This window comes from Neofelis nebulosa, chromosome 7 (genome assembly GCF_028018385.1).
Source record: "Neofelis nebulosa isolate mNeoNeb1 chromosome 7, mNeoNeb1.pri, whole genome shotgun sequence".
Taxonomy (NCBI): domain Eukaryota; kingdom Metazoa; phylum Chordata; class Mammalia; order Carnivora; family Felidae; genus Neofelis; species Neofelis nebulosa.
The window spans coordinates 71,394,922-71,417,381 of NC_080788.1; the positions used below are offsets into that span (position 1 = coordinate 71,394,922).

General features: G+C 35.8%; 1 protein-coding gene across 1 annotated transcript; it reads right to left on the reverse strand.

Annotated features, from left to right (window-relative positions):
* Positions 1–472: 472 nt before the first annotated feature.
* Positions 473–1,405, reverse strand: LOC131518192 (olfactory receptor 4Q2). Its single transcript, XM_058740786.1, has one exon. The coding sequence runs from the start codon at positions 1,403–1,405 to the stop codon at positions 473–475; it is 933 nt and encodes a 310-aa protein (XP_058596769.1).
* Positions 1,406–22,460: the final 21,055 nt, after the last annotated feature.

The following is a 22,460-nucleotide window of genomic DNA, read 5'->3' on the forward strand; positions in this document are numbered from 1 at the left end:
ACTCTACTTCATCTGATAACCATATAAATATTTTTTGAGAGTGAGAACCACATATATATTCCTTATCCAGTTCAGACATCTGGCTAGAATGTGAAAATTGAGAAGAAAATCAAAGACAAGGTGAAGAAAGTGGTGAGAGTTTGGAAAGGGTAGTTTGTACCAGTGTGTGGCAGCAAACTAAACGGAAAGAATGAAAGGAATAAGGTTTGATCAGATGAATGGATAGAATAGAAGAACACAGTTGACAGAAAAACAGAAAATGGATGCTTCAGGGAAGAAAAAGGAAGCAGAAGACAGAACAATTCAACATGAAAGGAGTTTTTCTGAGTTTAATTATAGTGCCCTATCTAGTATTATGGCTTAATGGAAGAAAACCAAACAACTAGGCTACCTACTCTTAATTCCTTAGTGAAAAAGTATTTTAATTTCAGGTTTTTTGCTCTCGAAAAGTCACTTTAACTGCTTATGTCTCCTACTTTTTCCAAGTAAGTCCACTCCTGTCCCACAGTTTCTGGATGGCTGACTTGACCTCTTTGTTCCGAAGTGTATAGATGAGGGGATTCATCATGGGGGTAATAACATTGTAGAGTACAGACACCATCTTGTCCACAGAAAAAGTGGAGAAGGGACGGGCATAGATGAAAATACAGGGTCCAAAGAAGAGTGTTACCACCATGAGGTGGGAGCCACAGGTGGAGAGTGCCTTTCGCCTTCCCTCCTTGGAGCGAATCTTGACCAGGATAGTGGAGTAGGAAGAAACCAGTACCACAAAGGAGCTGGTAGAGATCAACCCACTGTTAGATACCATTAGCAATTCAATGACAAAGGTGTCTGTACAGGCAAGTTTGATGACAGGGGGAACATCACAAAAGAAGTTGTCCACATGGTTTGGTCCACAAAAGGGCAGACGGATAGTGAGAATCGTCTGGACAGTAGAGTGCACAAATCCTCCCATCCAGGAGGCAGCTACCAACACACAACATAATCCTCGACTCATGATAGTGGTATAATGCAGGGGGCGACAAATTGCAACATAGCGATCATAGGCCATCACTGTGAGCAGGAACATCTCAGCTGCCCCTACAAAATGCAGAAAGAAGAGCTGTGCAATGCATTGGTCATAGTGGATGAGCTTGTCATTATCAAGAAAGTCAGCCAGAAGCTTAGGAGTAGTTACTGTTGAATAACATAAGTCCAGGAAAGAGAGGTTGCCAAGAAGGAAATACATAGGTGATGAATTCAAATAGTTATCAGAGGCCACTGTGACCATGATGAGGACATTGCCTACCCAAGTGGACACATAGAAGAAAAGAAATAGTACAAATAGTCCTGCCTCAGTAGATGGTGTCTGCGAGAAGCCTGCCAGGACAAAGTCTGTCACCACCTCTGTTTGATTTTCATCCATTTGACCTGGCTCCCTGATCAAATAAATTAAACAAGAGCCATTAGTAACACTGAAAGTGGGTGAGATATTTCACACAAAATACAAGAATCTTCTCATTTCAAAGGAGATATTTTTCTCTAGGATATATCCTGGTTGATTAAAAGAAATTTGTTTCTCCTGAGCTGATACTGAATATATATTCTCGAATAGTTCCAACTTTAAGACAATGATGAAGTGTCCAAGATATCTTGGAGCATGAAGGTCTACAGGCTTTAACTTTAACTTGATGCATCTCTGTCTCCCATTAATCAGTATTTTCCTTCTCTTTTCATTTTTACATTCAGTCCCAAGATGTAAGTTAACATTTCCCTGAAATATTAATTTTTAATAAAAATCTTCAGGAAAAAACCTCAAAGGTAGAATTTAAGATTCTGGTGAACAGGCATTAGGATTTGTAGAGGTTTTAATTTAGGATGGGAAGTTGACTATGTAGATGGTTAGGCTACTATAATAATCCTGTACCCTTTTCTGTCAGCATAACTCTTATGGGGCTCTACCCTGTGCAAACGAGTGTAGGAAGGATCAGGTTCCAGTTTGGACTTATTGCTAGTTCATTGACAGTTGTCTAAGTTTCCTGGATATCTGCCTGTATGTAATAAATTTCTGTTCAGCTTATTATTGTGTATAATTCATTTCTCATATTAAGTCACAGCTGTGGGCACAAATTATGCCCTTCATTATATAAGTAGAATGATAAAAGGGTAATTTATACGTTCAGGTGACTCCCTCTTTTGTCCTATCAAATTGAGTACAAGGAAATTACTTCCCTGCAATAAAAGAATTAGCATTTCAGGGAGTATATATGTGTTTGTGTTTTTTATGCATTTATGTGAGCAATGGCTGTAAGGTGCTACCGCATGAGATGAAATAGGTGATAGTCCTATGAGGAATGTGGGGGCTCATGATAGCTGCTGTTGACTCAAATTCTACAGTTCTACAACACAGAGAACTATTTTTATCAAATAAGGGACATAATAATTTAAACTTGGGATATTGGTGAATTTTCTTTATCTCATCATAGTTTATGTCTCCTCTATAAACTAAATATATATAGGCAATTCAATAAGAATAAAGTTTTGAAAAATTAATTTCAAACTATATAAAGTTTAGTTTAAACAAAATTTACATATGTCAGTAGAAATGTACTCTCTAACAATTATAAATATCAAAAAATAATATGAAGAAAAATCCAGGATTGTAAATATTATTTTGTTAAAATGATGTTTGCAAAAAGATACATTAAGCTGAGAAAATGATTACATTAAAAAGGGAAAAAGACACCAAAGTACATTCAAAATATGACAAAATCGGGGCGCCTGGGTGGCGCAGTCGGTTAAGCATCCGACTTCAGCCAGGTCACGATCTCGCGGTCCGTGAGTTCGAGCCCCGCGTCAGGCTCTGGGCTGATGGCTCGGAGCCTGGAGCCTGTTTCCGATTCTGTGTCTCCCTCTCTCTCTGCCCCTCCCCCGTTCATGCTCTGTCTCTCTCTGTCCCAAAAATAAATAAAAAACGTTGAAAAAAAAAATTCAAAATATGACAAAATCTATATATACAGAAAAGTAAAGCTATAAGCAACTAGATTAAAGGTAAACGCAACAAAATCTTCATAAATGTTGACTTTTATAGCTGGGCTTTTCTTTTTACTTATTAATAGTTTCAAATTTGCTATAATATTTATGTATAAATACTAGTTTATTATGTATTATGATAAATACATAAACTTTCTGTGAATTTGTGTGGTTGTGCATATCCACAGGTCTTATGACTTACTATTATATTTTTATATGAAAACTTTGATGTTTGGAGTTTGTTCTTTTTCTACAACTTAGTTATTATTAATTTATAATTACTAAATTTCAGATAAAAATTCCTCTTGATTATAATTCATGTAACTTTTTTTGAGAGTAATAGTTGTTGCTTACATATACAACCTCAGATTTATGAAAAACAGGTTTTCAATAATGGAGTTGGTTTGCAAGAAGTGTTTTACTATTTAATTTTTCACGTTTAAAAATTTTTTCTGATTACAAAAATAATGCTTACTGCTGAAATTTAGAAACATGAAAAACATGAAGAAAACAATCATTCAACACCAAAAGGGAAACACTATTAATTTTAACTAGTCATATATTCTTAAAACCTTTTTTAAACGCATTACTTAATTTATATAATTGATGTATTACTATATATTCAATGTGATGTGTTACTTTAAAATAACATAATTATTATTAAATACTGATTTTGCAAGTGCTACAGATAACAGGAGCATGAAAAAAGCTTTCAGTATAATGGACTTTAGTGTTACACACCTCTGTCTGTAACGTGTAGAATCTTAGGTCCTGCAGTCACACACATCTGGGATGCTAACACTACAGAGCCATCCTAGACATGATAGAACCAAGATGATAAATAAATTAGATGGAACTCCCTGGTTTCACGGACCATCATTAGGAAATTTTGATGTTTAGGGATTTAGGGATTCGGATACTTGCAGTCAAAGCACAAAGGGAATCATTAAAAAATTTGAATCACAACCTTCTGCCAGAAATTATGTAACTCAGAAATATGTTGTTGGGGGGTGATAATAGGGTGTGAAGGGAAAAGCCAATGGATAGGAAAGAGAATTTAAAACAAAGATATGATAGTTGGAATACTGTCAGCTGGGTTATGTTGGGAAGTAAGTGTTCCCAGCCCTGAATATTCCAGTTGATGGGAAGGATAATGGAACATTAAGCAAGTTCGGCTGCAGGTGCCTTGCCAAAAACTGTACACCTTTGCTTTCATGACTTCCTCCATATGGAAAAATCAGAGAAATTAGAGAATATTCTCTAATCAGAATTTTTGACTTTAGATTTTATCTTATTTTTCTAAATTACAGAAATATGTCAAGTAATAAACATCCCCCTTTCTTTCACTTCCACTTCTCTACCACTGTGTGGGGGTGGGAAAGAGAGAGAGCAAGAGACAGAAGAGAGAAGAAATTCTTGGATATGCTTACATGTAGTATATGTAGCTCTAACTCCTTTTGTAACTGATACATGATATTTTTTAAAAGTGTATGCAATGATAAAATACTCTTGATAGCATGTAGATCATTAATTATTACTATTACAAATAATGCTGCAATAAACAATGTTGATCCATAGACATTTATTATTTGTAAGGGACAGAGGCCTGAAAGTGAAATTTCTGAGACAGTTATTGACAATTTTTTTTCTCCCCACATTTCTGTACTACTATATACTCCCCTGAAGAACATACATGGTGTTAATTTCACACTATTCAACCCTGGATAATATCAGCCATTACTGTTATTTAACTTTAATTTTGCAAATGTGATGGGTAAAAATGATACCTTGTTATCTTAATTTGTATTTGCCTTATTAGCAGTGTGAATGATCATTTTTTAAGGATTTTTTCAGTTACATATTTTTTCTTCTGAAGATTCCATGTTCGTGTTGTCACTTTGCTTACTGTTTATTATGTTTTCATTACTAATATACAGAGGTTCTCTAGATTTCAAAGATATTACATGATGCAAATGCTTGAAATATTTACTTTTTGTATAAATTTATAATTAATCAAATTTATACTTACGTAAACTTACAACCAAATGGAAAAATAGAATGTTAACAGTTCTTCAAATATACATCCTCATTCTACCTTCTCAGGCGGTAACCCCTGCAGTTAGCTTTTTTTTGTTTTAACTTCTATCACCTTAAATTTTGCACTTCACCTAAATGGGATTATATGATACATGATCTCTGTGTATTTGATTACTTATACTATGTGAAATTTATCCAAACTATTACGTTTATCAGTATTTGTACATTTTTGTTGTCAATGAGTTGCATTATTGCTTCCATTGCATGAACATACCCGGAACTTATTTACATATGACTGTGTTGTTGGACATTTGGGTGTTTTCTCATTTTTGTAAGATAAAAATACAATTGTTATGACCAGTCCTGTACATGTTTTTTAAAGGAAATAACACTCATTTCTGTTGGATGTTATATTGAGTAGAACTTTTTAATCTTAGAGTAGATACTGGTTTAATATAAGAAACTGTCGATAGGAGAGGGAAGATGGCGGCGTAGGAGGACGCTGGGCTCACCGCGCGTCCTGCTGATCACTTAGATTCCACCTACACCTGCCTAAAGAACCCAGAAAACCGCCAGAGGATTAGCAGAACGGAGTCTCTGGAGCCAAGAGCAGACGAGAGGCCCACGGAGGAGGGTAGGAAGGGCGGCTAGGCGTGCGCGCTCCATGGACTGGCGGGAGGGAGCCGGGGCGGAGGGGCGGCACACCGGGCAAGCGGAGCCCCCAAGTCTGGCTGGCAAAAGCAGAGGGGCCTGACGGACTGTGTTCCAACAGCAAGCGCGACTTAGCGTCTGGAAGGTTATAAGTTAACAGCTCTGCTCAGAAAGCAGGAAGGCTGAAGGACAAAGGGAGGGAGAGCTGCTGAGCCCCCGGATGACAGAGCTCAGTTTGGTGGGGAACAAAGGCGCTCGCCAGCGCCTTCTCCCCCACCCATCCCCCAGCCAAAATCCCAAAGGAAACCAGTTCCTGCCGGGGAACTTTCTTCCTGCCCGCAAACACCCAACTCTGTGCTCCTGTGGAGCCAAACCTCCGGCAGTGGATCTGACTCCCTCCCGCTGCCACAGGGCCCCTCCTGAAGTGGATCACCTAAGGAGAAGTGAGCTAAGCCTGCCCCTCCTGCCCCCGTGCACCTTGCCTACCCACCCCAGCTAATACGCCAGATCCCCAGCACCACAAGCCTGGCAGTGTGCAAGTAGCCCAGACGGGCCACGCCACCCCACAGTGAATCCCGCCCCTAGGAGAGGGGAAGGGAAGGCACATACCAGTCTGACTGTGGCCCCAGCGGTGGGCTGGGGGCAGACATCAGGTCTGACTGCGCCCCCCCTTCCCCCCACCAACTCCAGTTATACACCACAGCACAGGGGAAGTGCCCTTCAGGTCCTCACCACTCCAGGGACTATCCAAAATGACCAAACGGAAGAATTCTCCTCAGAAGAATCTCCAGGAAATAACAACAGCTAATGAACTGATCAAGAAGGATTTAAATAATATAACAGAAAGTGAATTTAGAATAATAGTCATAAAATTAATCGCTGGGCTTGAAAACAGTACACAGGACAGCAGAGAATCTCTTGCCACAGAGATCAAGGGACTAAGGAACAGTCACGAGGAGCTGAAAAGCGCTTTAAACAAAATGCAAAACAAAATGGAAACCACGACGGCTCAGCTTGAAGAGGCAGAGGAAAGAATAGGTGAACTAGAAGATAAAGTTATGGAAAAAGAGGAAGCTGAGAGAAAGATAAAAAATCCAAGAGTATGAGGGGAAAATTAGAGAACTAAGTGATACACTAAAAAGAAATAATATACGCATAATTGGTATCCCAGAGGAGGAAGAGAGAGGGAAAGGTGCTGAAGGGGTACTTGAAGAAATTATAGCTGAGAACTTCCCTGACCTGGGGAAGGAAAAAGGCATTGAAATCCAAGAGGCACAGAGAACTCCCTTCAGACGTAACTTGAATCGATCTTCTGCACGACATATCATAGTGAAACTGGCAAAATACAAGGATAAAGAGAAAATTCTGAAAGCAGCAAGGGATAAACGTGCCCTCACATATAAAGGGAGACCTATAAGACTCGTGACTGATCTCTCCTTTGAAACTTGGCAGGCCAGAAAGGCTTGGCACGATATCTTCAGTGTGCTAAACAGAAAAAATATGCAGCCGAGAATCCTTTATCCAGCAAGTCTGTCATTTAGAATAGAAGGAGAGATAAAGGTCTTCCCAAACAAACAAAAACTGAAGGAATTTGTCACCACGAAACCAGCCCTACAAGAGATCCTAAGGGGGATCCTGTGAGACAAAGTACCAGAGACATCGCTACAAGCATAAAACATACAGACATCACAATGACTCTAAACCCGTATCTTTCTATAATAACACTGAATGTAAATGGATTAAATGCGCCAACCAAAAGACATAGGATATCAGAATGGATAAAAAAACAAGACCCATCTATTTGCTGTCTACAAGAGACTCATTTTACATCTGAGGACACCTTTAGATTGAGAGTGAGGGGATGGAGAACTATTTCTCATGCTACTGGAAGCCAAAAGAAAGCTGGAGTAGCCATACTTATATCAGACAAACTAGACTTTAAATTAAAGGCTGTAACAAGAGATGAAGAAGGGCATTATATAATAATTACAGGGTCTATCCATCAGGAAGAGCTAACAATTATAAATGTCTATGCGCCGAATACCGGAGCCTCCAAATATATAAAACAATTACTCATAAACATAAGCAACCTAATTGATAAGAATGTGGTAATTGCAGGGGACTTTAACACCCCACTTACAGAAATGGATAGATCATCTAGACACACGGTCATTAAAGAAACAAGGGCCCTGAATGATACATTAGATCAGATGGACTTGACAGATATATTTAGAACTCTGCATCCCAAAGCAACAGAATATACTTTCTTCTTGAGTGCACATGGAACATTCTCCAAGATAGATCACATACTGGGTCACAAAACAGCCCTTCATAAGTTCACAAGAATTGAAATTATACCATGCATACTTTCAGACCACAATGCTATGAAGCTTGAAATCAACCACAGGAAAAAGTCTGGAAAACCTCCAAAAGCATGGAGGTTAAAGAACACCCTACTAACGAATGAGTGGGTCAACCAGGCAATTAGAGAAGACATTAAAAAATATATGGAAACACACGAAAATGAAAATACAACAATCCAAATGCTTTGGGACGCAGCGAAGGCAGTCCTGAGAGGAAAATACATTGCAATCCAGGCCTATCTCAAGAAACAAGAAAAATCCCAAATAGAAAATCTAACAGCACACCTAAAGAAAATAGAAGCAGAACAGCAAAGGCAGCCTAAACCCAGCAGAAGAAGAGAAATCATAAAGATCAGAGCAGAAATAAACAATATAGAATCTAAAAAAACGGTAGAGCAGATCAACAAAACCAAGAGTTGGTTTTTTGAAAAATAAACAAAATTGACAAACCTCTAGCCAGGCTTCTCAAAAAGAAAAGGGAGATGACCCAAATAGATAAAATCATGAATGAAAATGGAATTCTTACAACCAATCCCTCAGAGATACAAACAATTATCAGGGAATACTATGAAAAATTATATGCCATCAAATTGGACAACCTGGAAGAAATGGACAAATTCCTAAACACCCACACTCTTCCAAAACTCAATCAGGAGGAAATAGAAAGCTTGAACAGACGCATAACCAGCGAAGAAATTGAATTGGTTATCAAAAATCTCCCAACAAATAAGAGTCCAGGACCAGATGGCTTCCCAGGGGAGTTCTACCAGACGTTTAAAGCAGAGATAATACCTATCCTTCTCAAGCTATTCCAAGAAATAGAAAGGGAAGGAAAACTTCCAGACTCATTCTATGAAGCCAGTATTACTTTGATTCCTAAACCAGACAGAGACCCAGTAAAAAAAGAGAACTACAGGCCAATATCCCTGATGAATATGGATGCAAAAATTCTCAATAAGATACTAGCAAATCGAATTCAACAGCATATAAAAAGAATTATTCACCAGGATCAAGTGGGATTCATTCCTGGGATGCAGGGCTGGTTCAACCTTCGCAAATCAATCAACATGATACATCACATTAACAAAAAAAAAAGAGAAGAACCATATGATCCTGTCAATCGATGCAGAAAAGGCCTTTGACAAAATCCAGCACCCTTTCTTAATAAAAACCCTGGAGAAAGTCGGGATAGAAGGAACATACTTAAAGATCATAAAAGCCATTTATGAAAAGCCCACAGCTAACATCATCCTCAATGGGGAAAAACTGAGAGCTTTTTCCCTGAGATCAGGAACACGACAGGGATGCCCACTCTCACCGCTGCTGTTTAATATAGTGCTGGAAGTTCTAGCATCAGCAATCAGACAACAAAAGGAAATCAAAGGCATCCAAATTGGCAAAGATGAAGTCAAGCTTTCGCTTTTTGCAGATGACATGATATTATACATGGAAAATCCGATAGACTCCACCAAAAGTCTGCTAGAACTGATACATGAATTCAGCAAAGTTGCCGGATACAAAATCAATGTACAGAAATCAGTTGCATTCTTATACACTAACAATGAAGCAACAGAAAGACAAATAAAGAAACTGATCCCATTCACAATTGCACCAAGAAGCATAAAATACCTAGGAATAAATCTAACCAAAGATGTAAAAGATCTGTATGCTGAAAACTATAGAAAGCTTATGCAGGTAATTGAAGAAGATATAAAGAAATGGAAAGACATTCCCTGCTCATGGATTGGAAGAATAAATATTGTCAAAATGTCAATACTACCCAAAGCTATCTACACATTCAATGCAATCCCATATGGTTTCATTCTTATGTGGATCCTCAGAAATGTAACAGAAGCCCATGGGGGAGGAGAAGCAAAAAAAAAAAAGGTTAGAGTGGGAGAGAGCCAAAGCATAAGAGACTGTTAAAAACTGAGAACAAACTGAGGGTTGATGGGGGGTGGGAGGGAGGGGAGGGTGGGTGATGGGTATTGAGGAGGGCACCTTTTGGGATGAGTACTGGGTGTTGTATGGAAACCAATTTGGCAATAAATTTCATATATTAAAAAAAAAAAGAAACTGTCAAACATTGTTAATATGTGATTGTTCTGATGTATAATCTCACCAGCATCATAAGTGAGTTTCTGTAGCTCCACAGCCTCTTCAACACTTGTTATTATCCATCTTTAAAAAATATATTGTAGCCATTCTGCTGGGTGTGGGGTGGTATCTAATTGTAGCTTAACTTGCACATTCTCGATAGATAATGATAGTGAACACGTTTTTCATGTGGAAAAATTTTTTGCTCAAAATTTTTATTTAAAATTGTTTTGAGGAGGGCACCTTTTGGGATGAGCACTGGGTGTTGTAAGGAAACCAATTTGACAGTAAATTTCATATATTAAAAAAATAAATAAATAAATAAATTAAAAATAAATAAATAAATAAATACTTAGCTACTAAAAAAAATAAAATAAAATAAAATAAAATTGTTTTGAGGGGCACCTGGGTAGCTCAGTCAGTTAAGTGTCCGACTTCTGCTCAGTTCATGATCTTGCATTTTGTGAGTTTAAGCCCTGCGTCAGGCTCTATGCTGACAGCTCAGAACCTGGATCCTGCCTCTGATTCTGTGTCTCCTTCTCTCCCTGTTCTTCCCTGCTTGTGCTCTGTCTCTCAAAATAAATAAACATTTAAAAAATTAAAAAAATAAAATTATTTTGAGTATAATTTACATACAATGTTACACTAGTTTCAGGTGTATAGTATAGTGATTCAGCTAGTCAGTATGGTATGCTATGCTCACAAGTGTAGCTGCTATCACCATACAAGGCTATTAGAATACCATTGACTATATTCCCTATGCTGTACCTTCCATCCACATGACTTGTTCATTCCATAACTGGAAGTGTGTGCCTCCCATTCTTAATTCACCTATTTTGCCTATCATCCCATCCTTCTACCCTCTGACAACAGTTTGCTGTCTGTATTAGGAGTCTGTTTCTGCCTTTTGTTTGGAAATCTTTTTCATGAAGTCTCCATTAAAGTTTTTTTGCTCAGTTGTTAATGGATCATGTGCATTATTTTATTGGCTTACACAAATTTTTTGTATAATGTATAATCAAATCCTTTTTTGGATATATGTTTTTCAGTGATATAATCATTTCTTGGTGTATTTTAGTAAGCAAAAGTTCTTTAATGATTTTAAGGTTTTTTTTATATATGGTTAAAGACATTTCTGTTTTAAGAAATTGTCTCTCTTAAAGTCATAAAAATATTCTCTTTTTTATAAACTAGATGCTTAAATATTTTAGCTTTCACATTTAGGAATATGATCTATTTTAAATTAGTTTTTTGTGGGTGGTATGAGGTAGGGCATCAAGTTTTCTTTTCTTCCATGTAGTTGTTCAGTTGACCTAAAACATTTATTAAAAAGACCATTAATATCCCATTGGATTGCAATGGAGGCTATGTGATAAATAACATGACTATGTATGTATGGGCCTCCATTTTAATCTGCTGCATTATATTTCTGCTCTTTGGTAATAGAGTACTGTCCTAATCATGCTAGGCTTTATATTAAATCTTGATAACTGATAGTATAAATCATACCCCTTTCTTCTATAATGTGTCTTAGTGTATTCTAGGTCCTATGCATTTTCACCTACATTTGAGAATCAACATCTCAATATTTTAAAACATACTGATAAGGATATTGATTGGGGTTTTAATATATCCATACACCAGTTTCATAACAATTGCCATATAATAGCATTGAGTGTTGTGATACATGAACATGATAAATCTCTTCATTTAATTTCTCTCAGTTGAGTGTTTCAGTATTCAGCGTAAAGTTCTTGTATCATTTTTTGTTAGATTTTTTTCATCTTTATGACATTTTTGAACTACTGTCAATTTTTTCTTTTATAGATTGGTTGTAGCAACTTCACTAAATTCACATAGCATAGATATTACATTAAATCTGTAGATCACTGTGAGTAGTGTGGACATCTTAACAATATTGTCTTCCAATCCATTAATGTAGGATATATTTACATTTATTTGTGCCTCTAATTTCTTTAATCAATTTTTGTATTTTTCAGTGTACAAGTCATTTATCTCCTCGGTTATATTTATTCCAAAGTATTTTTTGATGCTATTGTAAATGAAATTAATTTTAAAATTTCCTTTTTGGACTCTTTATTGTTAATATATAGAAATGCAACTGATGTCTTAGTTTTTATTTAAATTTCAGTTAGTTATACAGTGTAATATTGGTTTCAGTTCTACAATTTAGTGATTCAACACTCACACCATTCTGTGCTCACCACAAGTGCAACAGATTTTTTTGTGTTGATTTTGTGTCATGCAACTGTGCTGAATTTGTTAGTTCTAACATTTGTTTTGATGAAATCTTTATGATTTTCTGCATATAAGATCATGTAGTCTACAAGCAGATAATTTTATTTCTTCCTTTATGTATGGATACTTTTTATCTCTCCTTCTTGCATAATTGCTCTGGGTAGTACTTCCAACATTATGTTGAATAGAAGTGGTGGGAATGGGCATTCTTGCTTATTTCTGATCTAGAGAAAAGGCTTTTCGTGTTTCACTATTGTAATGTTAGCTGTGGCTTTGTATTGAGGTACTTCTTCTATTCCTATTCCTTGTTTTTGTTTTTAATTTTTATGTATTTTTATTATTGATGTATAATTGACATACACTATTGTATTACTGTGAGATTTCAACATCTTGATTCAGCAATTCTGTACATTACTGTTTACCAGAATAAGTGTAGTCACCATCTGTCACAATTATGATAATATTATTGATTATATTCCTTAAGCTATACCTTTCATCCCCATCGCAATTATTTTATAACTGGAAGTTTCTACTTCTTAATCTCCTTCGTCTGTTTTACCTATCCACCACCCACTTCTCTTATGGCAGCCACTAGTTCTGAGTATTTAAGAATCTGTTTTTTTGTCTATTTCTGTGGTTTTTAAGTTTTCACATATAAGTGGAATCATATGGTATTTGTCCTTGTCTAACTTATTTTACTTAGCACAGTACCCCCTGGGTCCATCCATGTTGTCACAAATGGCAATCTTTCATTTTTATTAGTCATTTCATTTTTATGGCCAATACAAACACACGCGCGCGCGCACACACACACACGTTCATCTATTGATAGACACTTGGGTTGCTTCCATGTCTTGGCTATTGTAAAGAATACTGAAGTGAATATAGGAATACCTGTATCTTTTCAAGTTAGTGTTTTTGTTTTCTTTGGATAAATACCCAGAAGTGAAATTACTGGATCATGTGGTAGTTCTATTTTTAATTTTGTAAGGAAATGCCATGCTGTTTTCCATAGTGGCTGCACCAATTTACATTCCCAGCAACAGTGCATGAGGATTCCCTTTTCTCCATATCCTCTCCAACACTTAATATTCTTGTCTTTTTGATACTAGCCATTCCAGTGAGTATGTAGTGGTATCTCATTGTAGTTTTGATTTGCATTTCCCTGATGATTAGTGATGTTGAGCATCTCTTCCTGTGTCTTTTGGCCATCTGTATGTCTTTTCTGGAGACCTGTTTTTTCAAATCTTCTCCTTATTATTTTGTTGTTGTTTGCTGTAGAGTGTTATGTGTTCTTTATAAATTTTTGATATCAACCCTTTATTAGATATATTCTTTATAAATATCTTCTTCTATTCTGGAGGTTGCTTGGTCATTTTCTTGGTGGTTTCCTTCACTGTACAAAATCTTTTTAATTTGATGTAGTCTCATTTGTTTTTGCTTTTGTTGCTTTTTCTTGAAGAGACAGATCTAAACAAATTTTGCTAAGACTGATGTCAAAGAGCTTACTGCCTGTTTTATTCAGTTTTATGGTTTTAAGGCTTTCATTTAAATCTTTAATGTATTTGAATTTATTTGTGTATATGCTATAAGTGGTTCAATTTCATTCCATCTAATTTTCTTAACATGATTTATTGAAGACTATCTTTTCCTTATTGTATGTTCTTGCCTCCTTTGTCATAGATTGACCAGATAAGCATGGGTTTATTTTGGGGCTCTCTATTCTGTTCCCTTGATCTATGTGTCTATTTTTGTGCCAGTGCCATACTGTTTAATTATGGCATCTTTGGGAGTATATCTTGAAATTTGGGATTCTGATACCTCCAGCTTTGTTCTTTATCAAGATTGTTTGACTTTTCAGAGTCTTTCTTGACTGCTTACAAATTTTATTATTGTTTGTTATAGTTCTATGAAAAATTCCACTGGTATTTTGATAGGGATTGCTTTAAATGTGTAGACTGCATTGGAAAGTATGGACATTTTAACAGTATTATTCTTATTGTTAGCACAACATAGCTTTCCATTTATTTGTGTCATCTTCAATATTTCATCAGTGTCTTACAGTTTTCAGAATACAGGTCTTTAACCTCCTTGAATAAAATTATTCCTAAATATTTTATTATTATTGATGAAGTAGTAAATGCAGTAGTATTTTTATTTTTTTCCGATAGGTTATTATTAGTCTACATAAACACAACAGACTTCTGTATATTAATCTTGTATCCTGCAGCCCTACTGCATTCATTTATTGTGATAAATTTTTGGTGCAGTCGTTAGGATTCTCTCTATATAGTATTATGCCATTTACAAACAGTGACAGTTTTACTTCCTTTCCAATTTGGATGTCTTTTATTTCTTTTTCTTGTCTAATTTCTGTGTCTAGGATTTTCAGTACTCTGTTGAATGGAGTGGCGAGAGTGGCTCTCCTTATCTTATTCCTGATCTTATAGGAAAAGCTGAACTATTGTGTATGATGTTAGCTGTAGGTTTGTCATATGTGGCCTTTATATGTTAAGGTATGCTCCCACTGTACCCACTTGTTGTGAGTTTTTATCATAAATGGATATCCAATTTTGTCAGATGCTTTTCTGCATCCATTGAGATGATCATATGATTTTTATCCTTCATTTTGTCAATGTAATGTATCACAATGACTGATTTGCCGATATTAAGCCATCTTTGTATCCTTGGAATGAAGGATGGTTTGTCCTGGTATATGATTCTTTTAATGTATTGTTGAATGTGATTTGCTGGCATTTTGTTGAGAATTTTTGCATCTATGTTCATCAGTGATAATGGCCTGTATTTTTCTTTTCTTTTTTGAAGTGTGTTTGTTTATTTTTGGTATCAGCTGTAGATGATCACTTGTAAATGTTGGCTTTGTAAAATGGGTTTGGAACTGTTCATTCCTCTTTGCTTTTTAGGAATAATGTGAGGAGGATAAATAGTAATTCTTCTTTAAATGGTAGAATTCACTTGTGAAGCCACTTGTGAAGCCACATCAACCTGAACTTTTGTCTGTTGGGAGTTTTTTGATTATTGATTCAATTTTATTACTAGTAATTAGACTATCCAGATTTTCTATTTCTTCCTAATTAACTCTTGAAAGATTATGTGTTTCTAAGAATGTACAGATTCTCTAATTTGTTGGTGTATAGTTGTTTACAATATTCTCTGATCAAGAAATACAATTTATATTTGTGGAATATATTTTTGTGGAATCATTTATAACTTTTTATCTTTCATTTCTGATTGTTTTTTCTTGATGAGCCTGGCTAAAATTTTATTGATTTGGGTTTTTTTTTTCAAAAATCCAGCTTACAGTTTCACTGATCTTTTTATTGTTTTTAAATCTCCATTTATTTCTGCTCTGATATTTATTATTTTCTTCCTTTTATTGATTTGGGGCATTGTCTGTTCTTTTCCTAGTATTTTTTTTTTAATTTTAGAGCTAGATTGTTGGGTGCCTGGGGGGCTCGGTTGGTTAAGGAACTGTCTTTGGCTCGGGTCATGATCTCATGGGTCGTGAGTTTGAGCCCTGCATTGCGCTCTGTGCTGATAGCTCAGAGCCTGGAGCTTGCTTCATATTCTGTGTCTCCCTCTATCTCTGTCCCTCTCCTCATCGTGTTCTATCTCTCTCTCTCAAAAAAAAAACCAGTTATATTGTTTATCTGAGATTTTTCTTATTTCTTTTTTTAAAAAATGTTTTATTATTTATTTTTGAGAGAGAGAGAGAGAGAGAGAGCATGAGCAGGGTAAGAGCAGAGAGAGAGAGGGAGATACAGAATCTGAAGCAGGCTCCAAGCTCTGAGCTGTCAGCACAGAGCCCAATGCGAGGCCTGAACCCACAGACTGCGAGATCATGACCTGAGCTGAAATCAGACACTTAACAGACTGAGCCACCCAGGCGCCCCAGATTTTTCTTATTTCTTGAAGTAGGTCTGTATCACTATGAAATTCCCTCTTAAAACACCTTTTGCTGTGTCCCAAACATTTTGGATTGTTTGTTGTATTTCCATTTTTATTTAATTTCCTTTTTGATTTCTCATTGTTCTTTTTTTTTTTCAATATATGAAATTTATTGTCAAATTGGTTTCCATACAACACCCAGTGCTCATCCCAAAAGGTGCCCTCCTCAATACCCATCACCCACCCTCCCCTCAGTTTGTTCTCAGTTTTTAAGAGTCTCTTATGTTTTGGCTCTCTCCCATTCTAACCTCTTTTTTTTTTCTTCCCCTCCTCCATGGGTTTCTGTTAAGTTTCTCAACAATAGCCAAATTATGGAAAGAGCCTAAATGTCCATCAACTGATGAATGGATAAAGAAATTGTGGTTTATATACACAATGGAGTACTACATGGCAATGAGAAAGAATGAAATATGTCCCTTTGTAGCAACATGGATGGAACTGGAGAGTGTGATGCTAAGTGAAATAAGCCATACAGAGAAAGACAGATACCATATGTTTCCACTCCTTTGTGGATCCTGAGATTTCTCATTGTTCTATTGGTTGTTATGTAACATGTTTAATCTCCATGTTTTATTTTGTTTTGTTTTCCAGTTTTCTTGTAATTAATTTTTATTTGCATGCTTTTGTGGTCAGAAAAGAGGCTTGATAGAATTTCAGTTTTCTTAAATTGAGACTTGTTTTGTGGTCTAATGTATGATCAGTTCTTTAGAATGTCTCATGTGCATTTGAAAAGAATCTGCATTCTTCTGTTTTGGGGTGGAATGATCTGTATATGTATCTATTAAGTCCATCTAGCCTAATGTGTCCTTTAAGGCCATTGTTTCTTATTGATATTATGTCTGGATAATCTATCCACTCACATGAGTATAGTAAAGCCCTCTATAGTTGTTTGCTATCTATTTCTCCTGTTATGGCTGTTGATATTTGCTTTATATATTTAGGTCCTACTGTGTTGGTTTACAGCTAGCTGTTACATCCTCTTGTTAGATAGATTCTTTTGTCATTATGCAATGTCTTTCTTTGTCTCTTTTTATACTCTTTGTTTTAAAGTCTGTTTTATCTGATATAAGTTTTGCTATCCTACTTTCTTCTTATTCCATTTGCATGGTAATCTTTTTCTATCTCTTCACTTTCCACCTATGAATGACCTTAAGGCTTAAAGTGAGTCTCTTGTAGGCAGCATATACAGGGGTCTTGTTTTTGTATCCATTTAGTCATCCATGTCTTTTGACTGGAGAATTTAGTACATTTCCATGTAATTATTGATAGGTATCTATTTATTGCCATTTTGTTAATTGTGTTCTGTCTGTTTTTGTAGTTCTTCTCTGGTCCTTTTTTCTTCTCTTTCTCTCTTCCCTTGTATTTTGATTATTGTTTTTAGTATTTAATCCTTTTTATTTTCTGTATTAACTGTATGTTTTTCTTTGTAGTTGCTGTAAGGTTCATATATGATATCTATGTATATAAGTCTCTTGTAAATTAATTTTGAACACATCTCAAAGGTTTATATTTTACTCCCTTCGCACATTTTATTTTGTTGATGATGCATTTATCACTTTGTTTTATATGTATTTTAACTAATTGTGTTTTTAATAAATTCTCCTACTTCTGTTTTTTACCATTCATACTAGCTTTGTAAGTGGTTGATCCACACATTTGTTATTTACCTTTTCCAGTCAGATTTTTACTTTCATGTTTTCTCATTATTAATTAGTGTTTTGTATTTTTAGCTTAGAGAAGTCTCTTTAACATTTCTTGCGAGGCTGGTTTATTGGTAATGGACTCCTTTAGCTTTTGGATATCTGGAAAACTGTTAATCTCTCCTTTAATTCTAAATGATAATCTTGATGGTTAGAGAATTCTTGGTCAGCAATTTTCCTTTCAGCACTTTGAATGTGTCATGGGTTTCCCCTTGGGCATGTAAAGCTTCTGCTGAAAAATCTGCTCATGGCCTTATGTAGCTTTCCTTGTATGTAGTATGTTGCTTTTGTCTTGCTGCTTTCAAAATTCTTTCTTTACCCTTAACTTTTATCATTTTAATTATAATGTGGCTCAGTGTTTTTCTCTTTGGGTTCATCTTGTGTTGAACTCTCTGGGCTTCCTGGAATTGGATGTCTGTTTTCTTCAGATTAGGGAAAGTTTAATCCATTATTTCCCTTCTCCCACTGGGACTACTATGACGTTAATGTTATTCTGCTTGATGTTATTCCAGAGGTCCATTAAGTTATTCTCATTTCTTTGAATTCTTTTTTTTTTTTGGATGCTGTCTAGGTGTTTTCCATTGCTTTGTCTTCCAGCTCACTGATTTTTGCTTCTCTTTTATCCATTCTGCTGTTGAAACCTTCTAGTGTATTTTTCAGTTCAATTATAACTTCCATTTGGTACTTTATTGTATCTTCTATCTTATTGAAGTTCTCCCTGTGTTCTTTAATTCTTCTGAGATTGGTGAACATCTTTATAGCTATTACTTTGAACTCATTATCAAGTAGGTTAACTCTGTTTTCTTAAGGTATTTTTCTGGGATTTACCTTATTTTTTATTTTGGAACATATTCCTCTGTCTCCTCATTTTGCTTGTCACTCTGCTGGTCTATATGTATTAGGTGAAGTGGCTACCTCTCTTAGTCTTGAAAGAATTATCTTTTTTAAGTTTATTTATTTGTTTTGAGAGAAACAGAGGCAGCACAAATGGGGGAGGGACAGAGTGAGAGAGAGAGAGGGAAAGAATCCCAACTAGGCTTTGTGCTACCAGCACAGAATCTGATGCATGGCTCAAACCCACAAAACCATGAGATCATGACCTGAGCTGAAACCGAGTCAGATGCTTAACTGACTGAGCCACCCAAGAACCCCTTTAGGGACTTAACTTATGCATGAGCCACATGTGCCAGAAGTGCAGTCTCCCTTGATCACCAGAGCCAGGTACTCTGTGTGGGCTATGTGTTCCTGCCAGCTATGATAGGACCACATTGAGACACAATATTGCACAGGGAAGCCAGGGCTTGGGCACCCACCTGGCAATTTTCAGATGTGCCACTGCAGACAGGAAGTAGAATTTATGTCATTTGCTTTTCCCAGTTGCAGCCTGGCTGCTGAATATAATGGGCAGGGCTCAGGGCACTCTCCCTGCCTTGCTTTACATATCATATCAAATGCTGAACAAGGATTGAACGTACCAAATGCTTACCTATACTGGTTACAGCTAGCTCTCTGTGTAGGGTGGACAAAGGATATCCATTGCTAACTAGTAGGCTAGAGAGAAGGCACCAAAACTGCCACCTGTTGGGTGCTCCTACCATAGTAAGTTACAATGAGGTTGCAAAAATGGTGTCAACCAGTGCTTCATCCTGGATAAATCCCTTCAGGTTCTTGCCTCTCTAGTAGCTGTTTAAAGTTAGTAAGTGGGTCTCCCTTGCTTATGGACTAGGTGCTTTTCACATTGGTGCTTTTGCACTGGATTGGAGAGTGGATGGGTTTGCATGCAAGCTCTTTAATATTGGGTATCCATTCTTTATGGTTCTATAATTCTCCTGGTTTTCATCACCATAGATTTCCAAAACTGGACATTTAGTCATCTTACATTTCCACTGTTGGACCCATCCCCTGGAATGCCTGATATGGGGCACAATCCCTTTACAACTTGAGGGAGAGTTCCCTATTTTTTTTATTTTTCTTAATTGTGGGATTACTATATCTGGGGTGTAGTCCTGGGAAGGCTGTGACTCTCCTCTCCTACTCTTCTGGATGCCTCTCTTTTGTCTTTTGTTGTGAAGGCACTATTCATCTAATTCTCAGGCCTTTTTCAAAGGAAAATTATTCTCTATGTGTAGTTGTAAATTTGTTGTGCCTGTGGGATGAAGTGTATTAAGGATCTTCCTATTCCATTTTTAATACCTTTCTCTCTCTCTCCAGTTTTGAATGACAGTTTTGACTGATACATTATTCGTGGTTGATAATTTGATAGTGGGGGTTTTATTGCTTCTTTTTTTTAAGCACTTTGAATATATCCCATCACTTTCCTGGGTTCTGAAAAGTAAATGATGAGAAGTCTGCTGATATTCTTATGGAAGCTCCCATGTATGTGATGAATTGCTTTTCTCTTTCTTCTTTGAAGATTTCTTTATTTTTGACTTTAGACACTTTGGTTATAATGTGTCTTAATGTGGTTCTCTTCAGATTTACTTCAGTTCAAGTTACTTAAACTTCTGTATGTCCATCACTTTCCTCAGAGTTTTGGAAAATTTTGGCCATTATTTCATCAAATAAGCTGAGCCCCTTTGTCTCTCTCTTCTTCTTCCATGACCCCATGGACATATATTCATCCTCTTGCTGGTGTTTTATAAGGCCTTTTGTACCTTTGGTTCCATGATTTCAGATGACCCATCTTCCAGTTCCAGACTCTTTCTCCTGCCTGTCAAATCTGATGTTCAACCCCTCTAATGAAATTTTTCACTTTAGTTTTTACAGTTTTCAACTCCAGAATTTTTGTTTGTTTTTTAAAAATTCTTTCTCTTTGTTGATATTCTCATTTTGTTCATGCATCATTTTCCAGATTTTATTTAATTGTGTATCTGTCTTTTAGTTAATTGGGCATCTTTATAACAGTTATTTAAAAATTCTCTGTCAGGCAGTTCATAGATATGCCTTTTTTTAGTGTTCTAAGTTTTGAGGTTGATTATTTTTTCAAAAGGAGATCTCCACCAATCAACATGACGGGGGGTTCTAGGTCTTCTCAAACCTTTTCTGTTATCTTCCATCCCCTGGTTATATGGAACTGCACCTTTACTGTGCCACTTGCCTCTGGTTTTGATTATTTCAAAACTGGCATTTTTCTCATTGGGATCCTTTATCAGTTTAAATGTAATTTTCCCTATATTTGGTTTTTCTGAATTTTATTTTAATGCATTCCACATATTTAATTTATTCAGATTCCTTAAAAATTTTTTAAATCTTCCTAAACAATTGAAAAAACAAGATCTTTTGATTCTGTTTCCACCTTGCACTAACTTTACCAAAAATTTTAATATTTGGTATTATAAGTCCTATGATTTATTTTGTTTTTGAAAATTTTTTATCCATTATTTTTGTTTCCTGGTTTTTTTTTAAACTTTTACATAGATTTTGGGCTTTTCTTTTCAGTTTCCTCTCATTTAGTACCATTCTCCTCAAATAGCTTCCACTTAGCATCAAACTTTAGGTGTCTCCTTGCTCAGAGACATTCATTTCCTTTTTGTCTTTGATTAATTATAATGCTTTTTGTGTTTTACTATTAGACAATGATTTCACCAATCATTTCTGGTAAAGAGATTCTTCACCAAGTTAAGGAATTCCTTTTATTTCTGGTTAATTTTGTCAAGAATGAAGTTCAGCTTTATCTGTTGCCATCACTGGATTTATAACATGTTCCTATATTTTTCTCTATTAATTAGTGAATATTTATTTTAATATATGCTTTCACATACACATAATGTTGGACCACTCTTAAATAACTTTTACTTGATCATATTATTTGGAATTTTTTATTATAGGGTATGGTTTAATTTGTATTAAGAATCTTTGAACTCTGTTTATCATACCTAAGGGTTCAACAATTAGGGACTAAGTATGTAAAATATTGTATATCCACTTAGTGCTAATGTTGTAGTATGGAACAGTTAAAAGATATTACCAAAGTGTTAATTAACTGCATAGGATATTTTCATGTCTTTCTTATTTTAAAAATTTTACTCATAGCTAAAGAATGCATATCTCAGTGTGGTGGTGAGCTTGGGCTGGGGCAAACAAGTTGGAGTTAAGATAATGAATAGTCTGAAACAAAAGGAGGGAATATTTAATATGTTTAAATGCACAGGCTCCTAATCTTTGTGTTAACCTATATTCCTTAGACTTTTCTCTAAGCTTAGAGCCAAGGCAAATGGCCAGAGTCACAATTTTTCCTTTATCATCAGAGAGATTACTTCTGATCACAGTTAAGTAGCAAACTTATACCTGCCCAAATCATTTTGTGTTTCTATTTCTCTTGTTATTGCAAATAAAAATCCTTGAACTAAATTGGGAAATGTGTTAGAATTTG

Coding starts and splice junctions, on each gene's coding strand:
- LOC131518192 (XM_058740786.1), bottom strand. CDS start 1,405: ATGGATGAAAATCAAACAGAGGTGGTGACAGACTTTGTCCTGGCAGGC.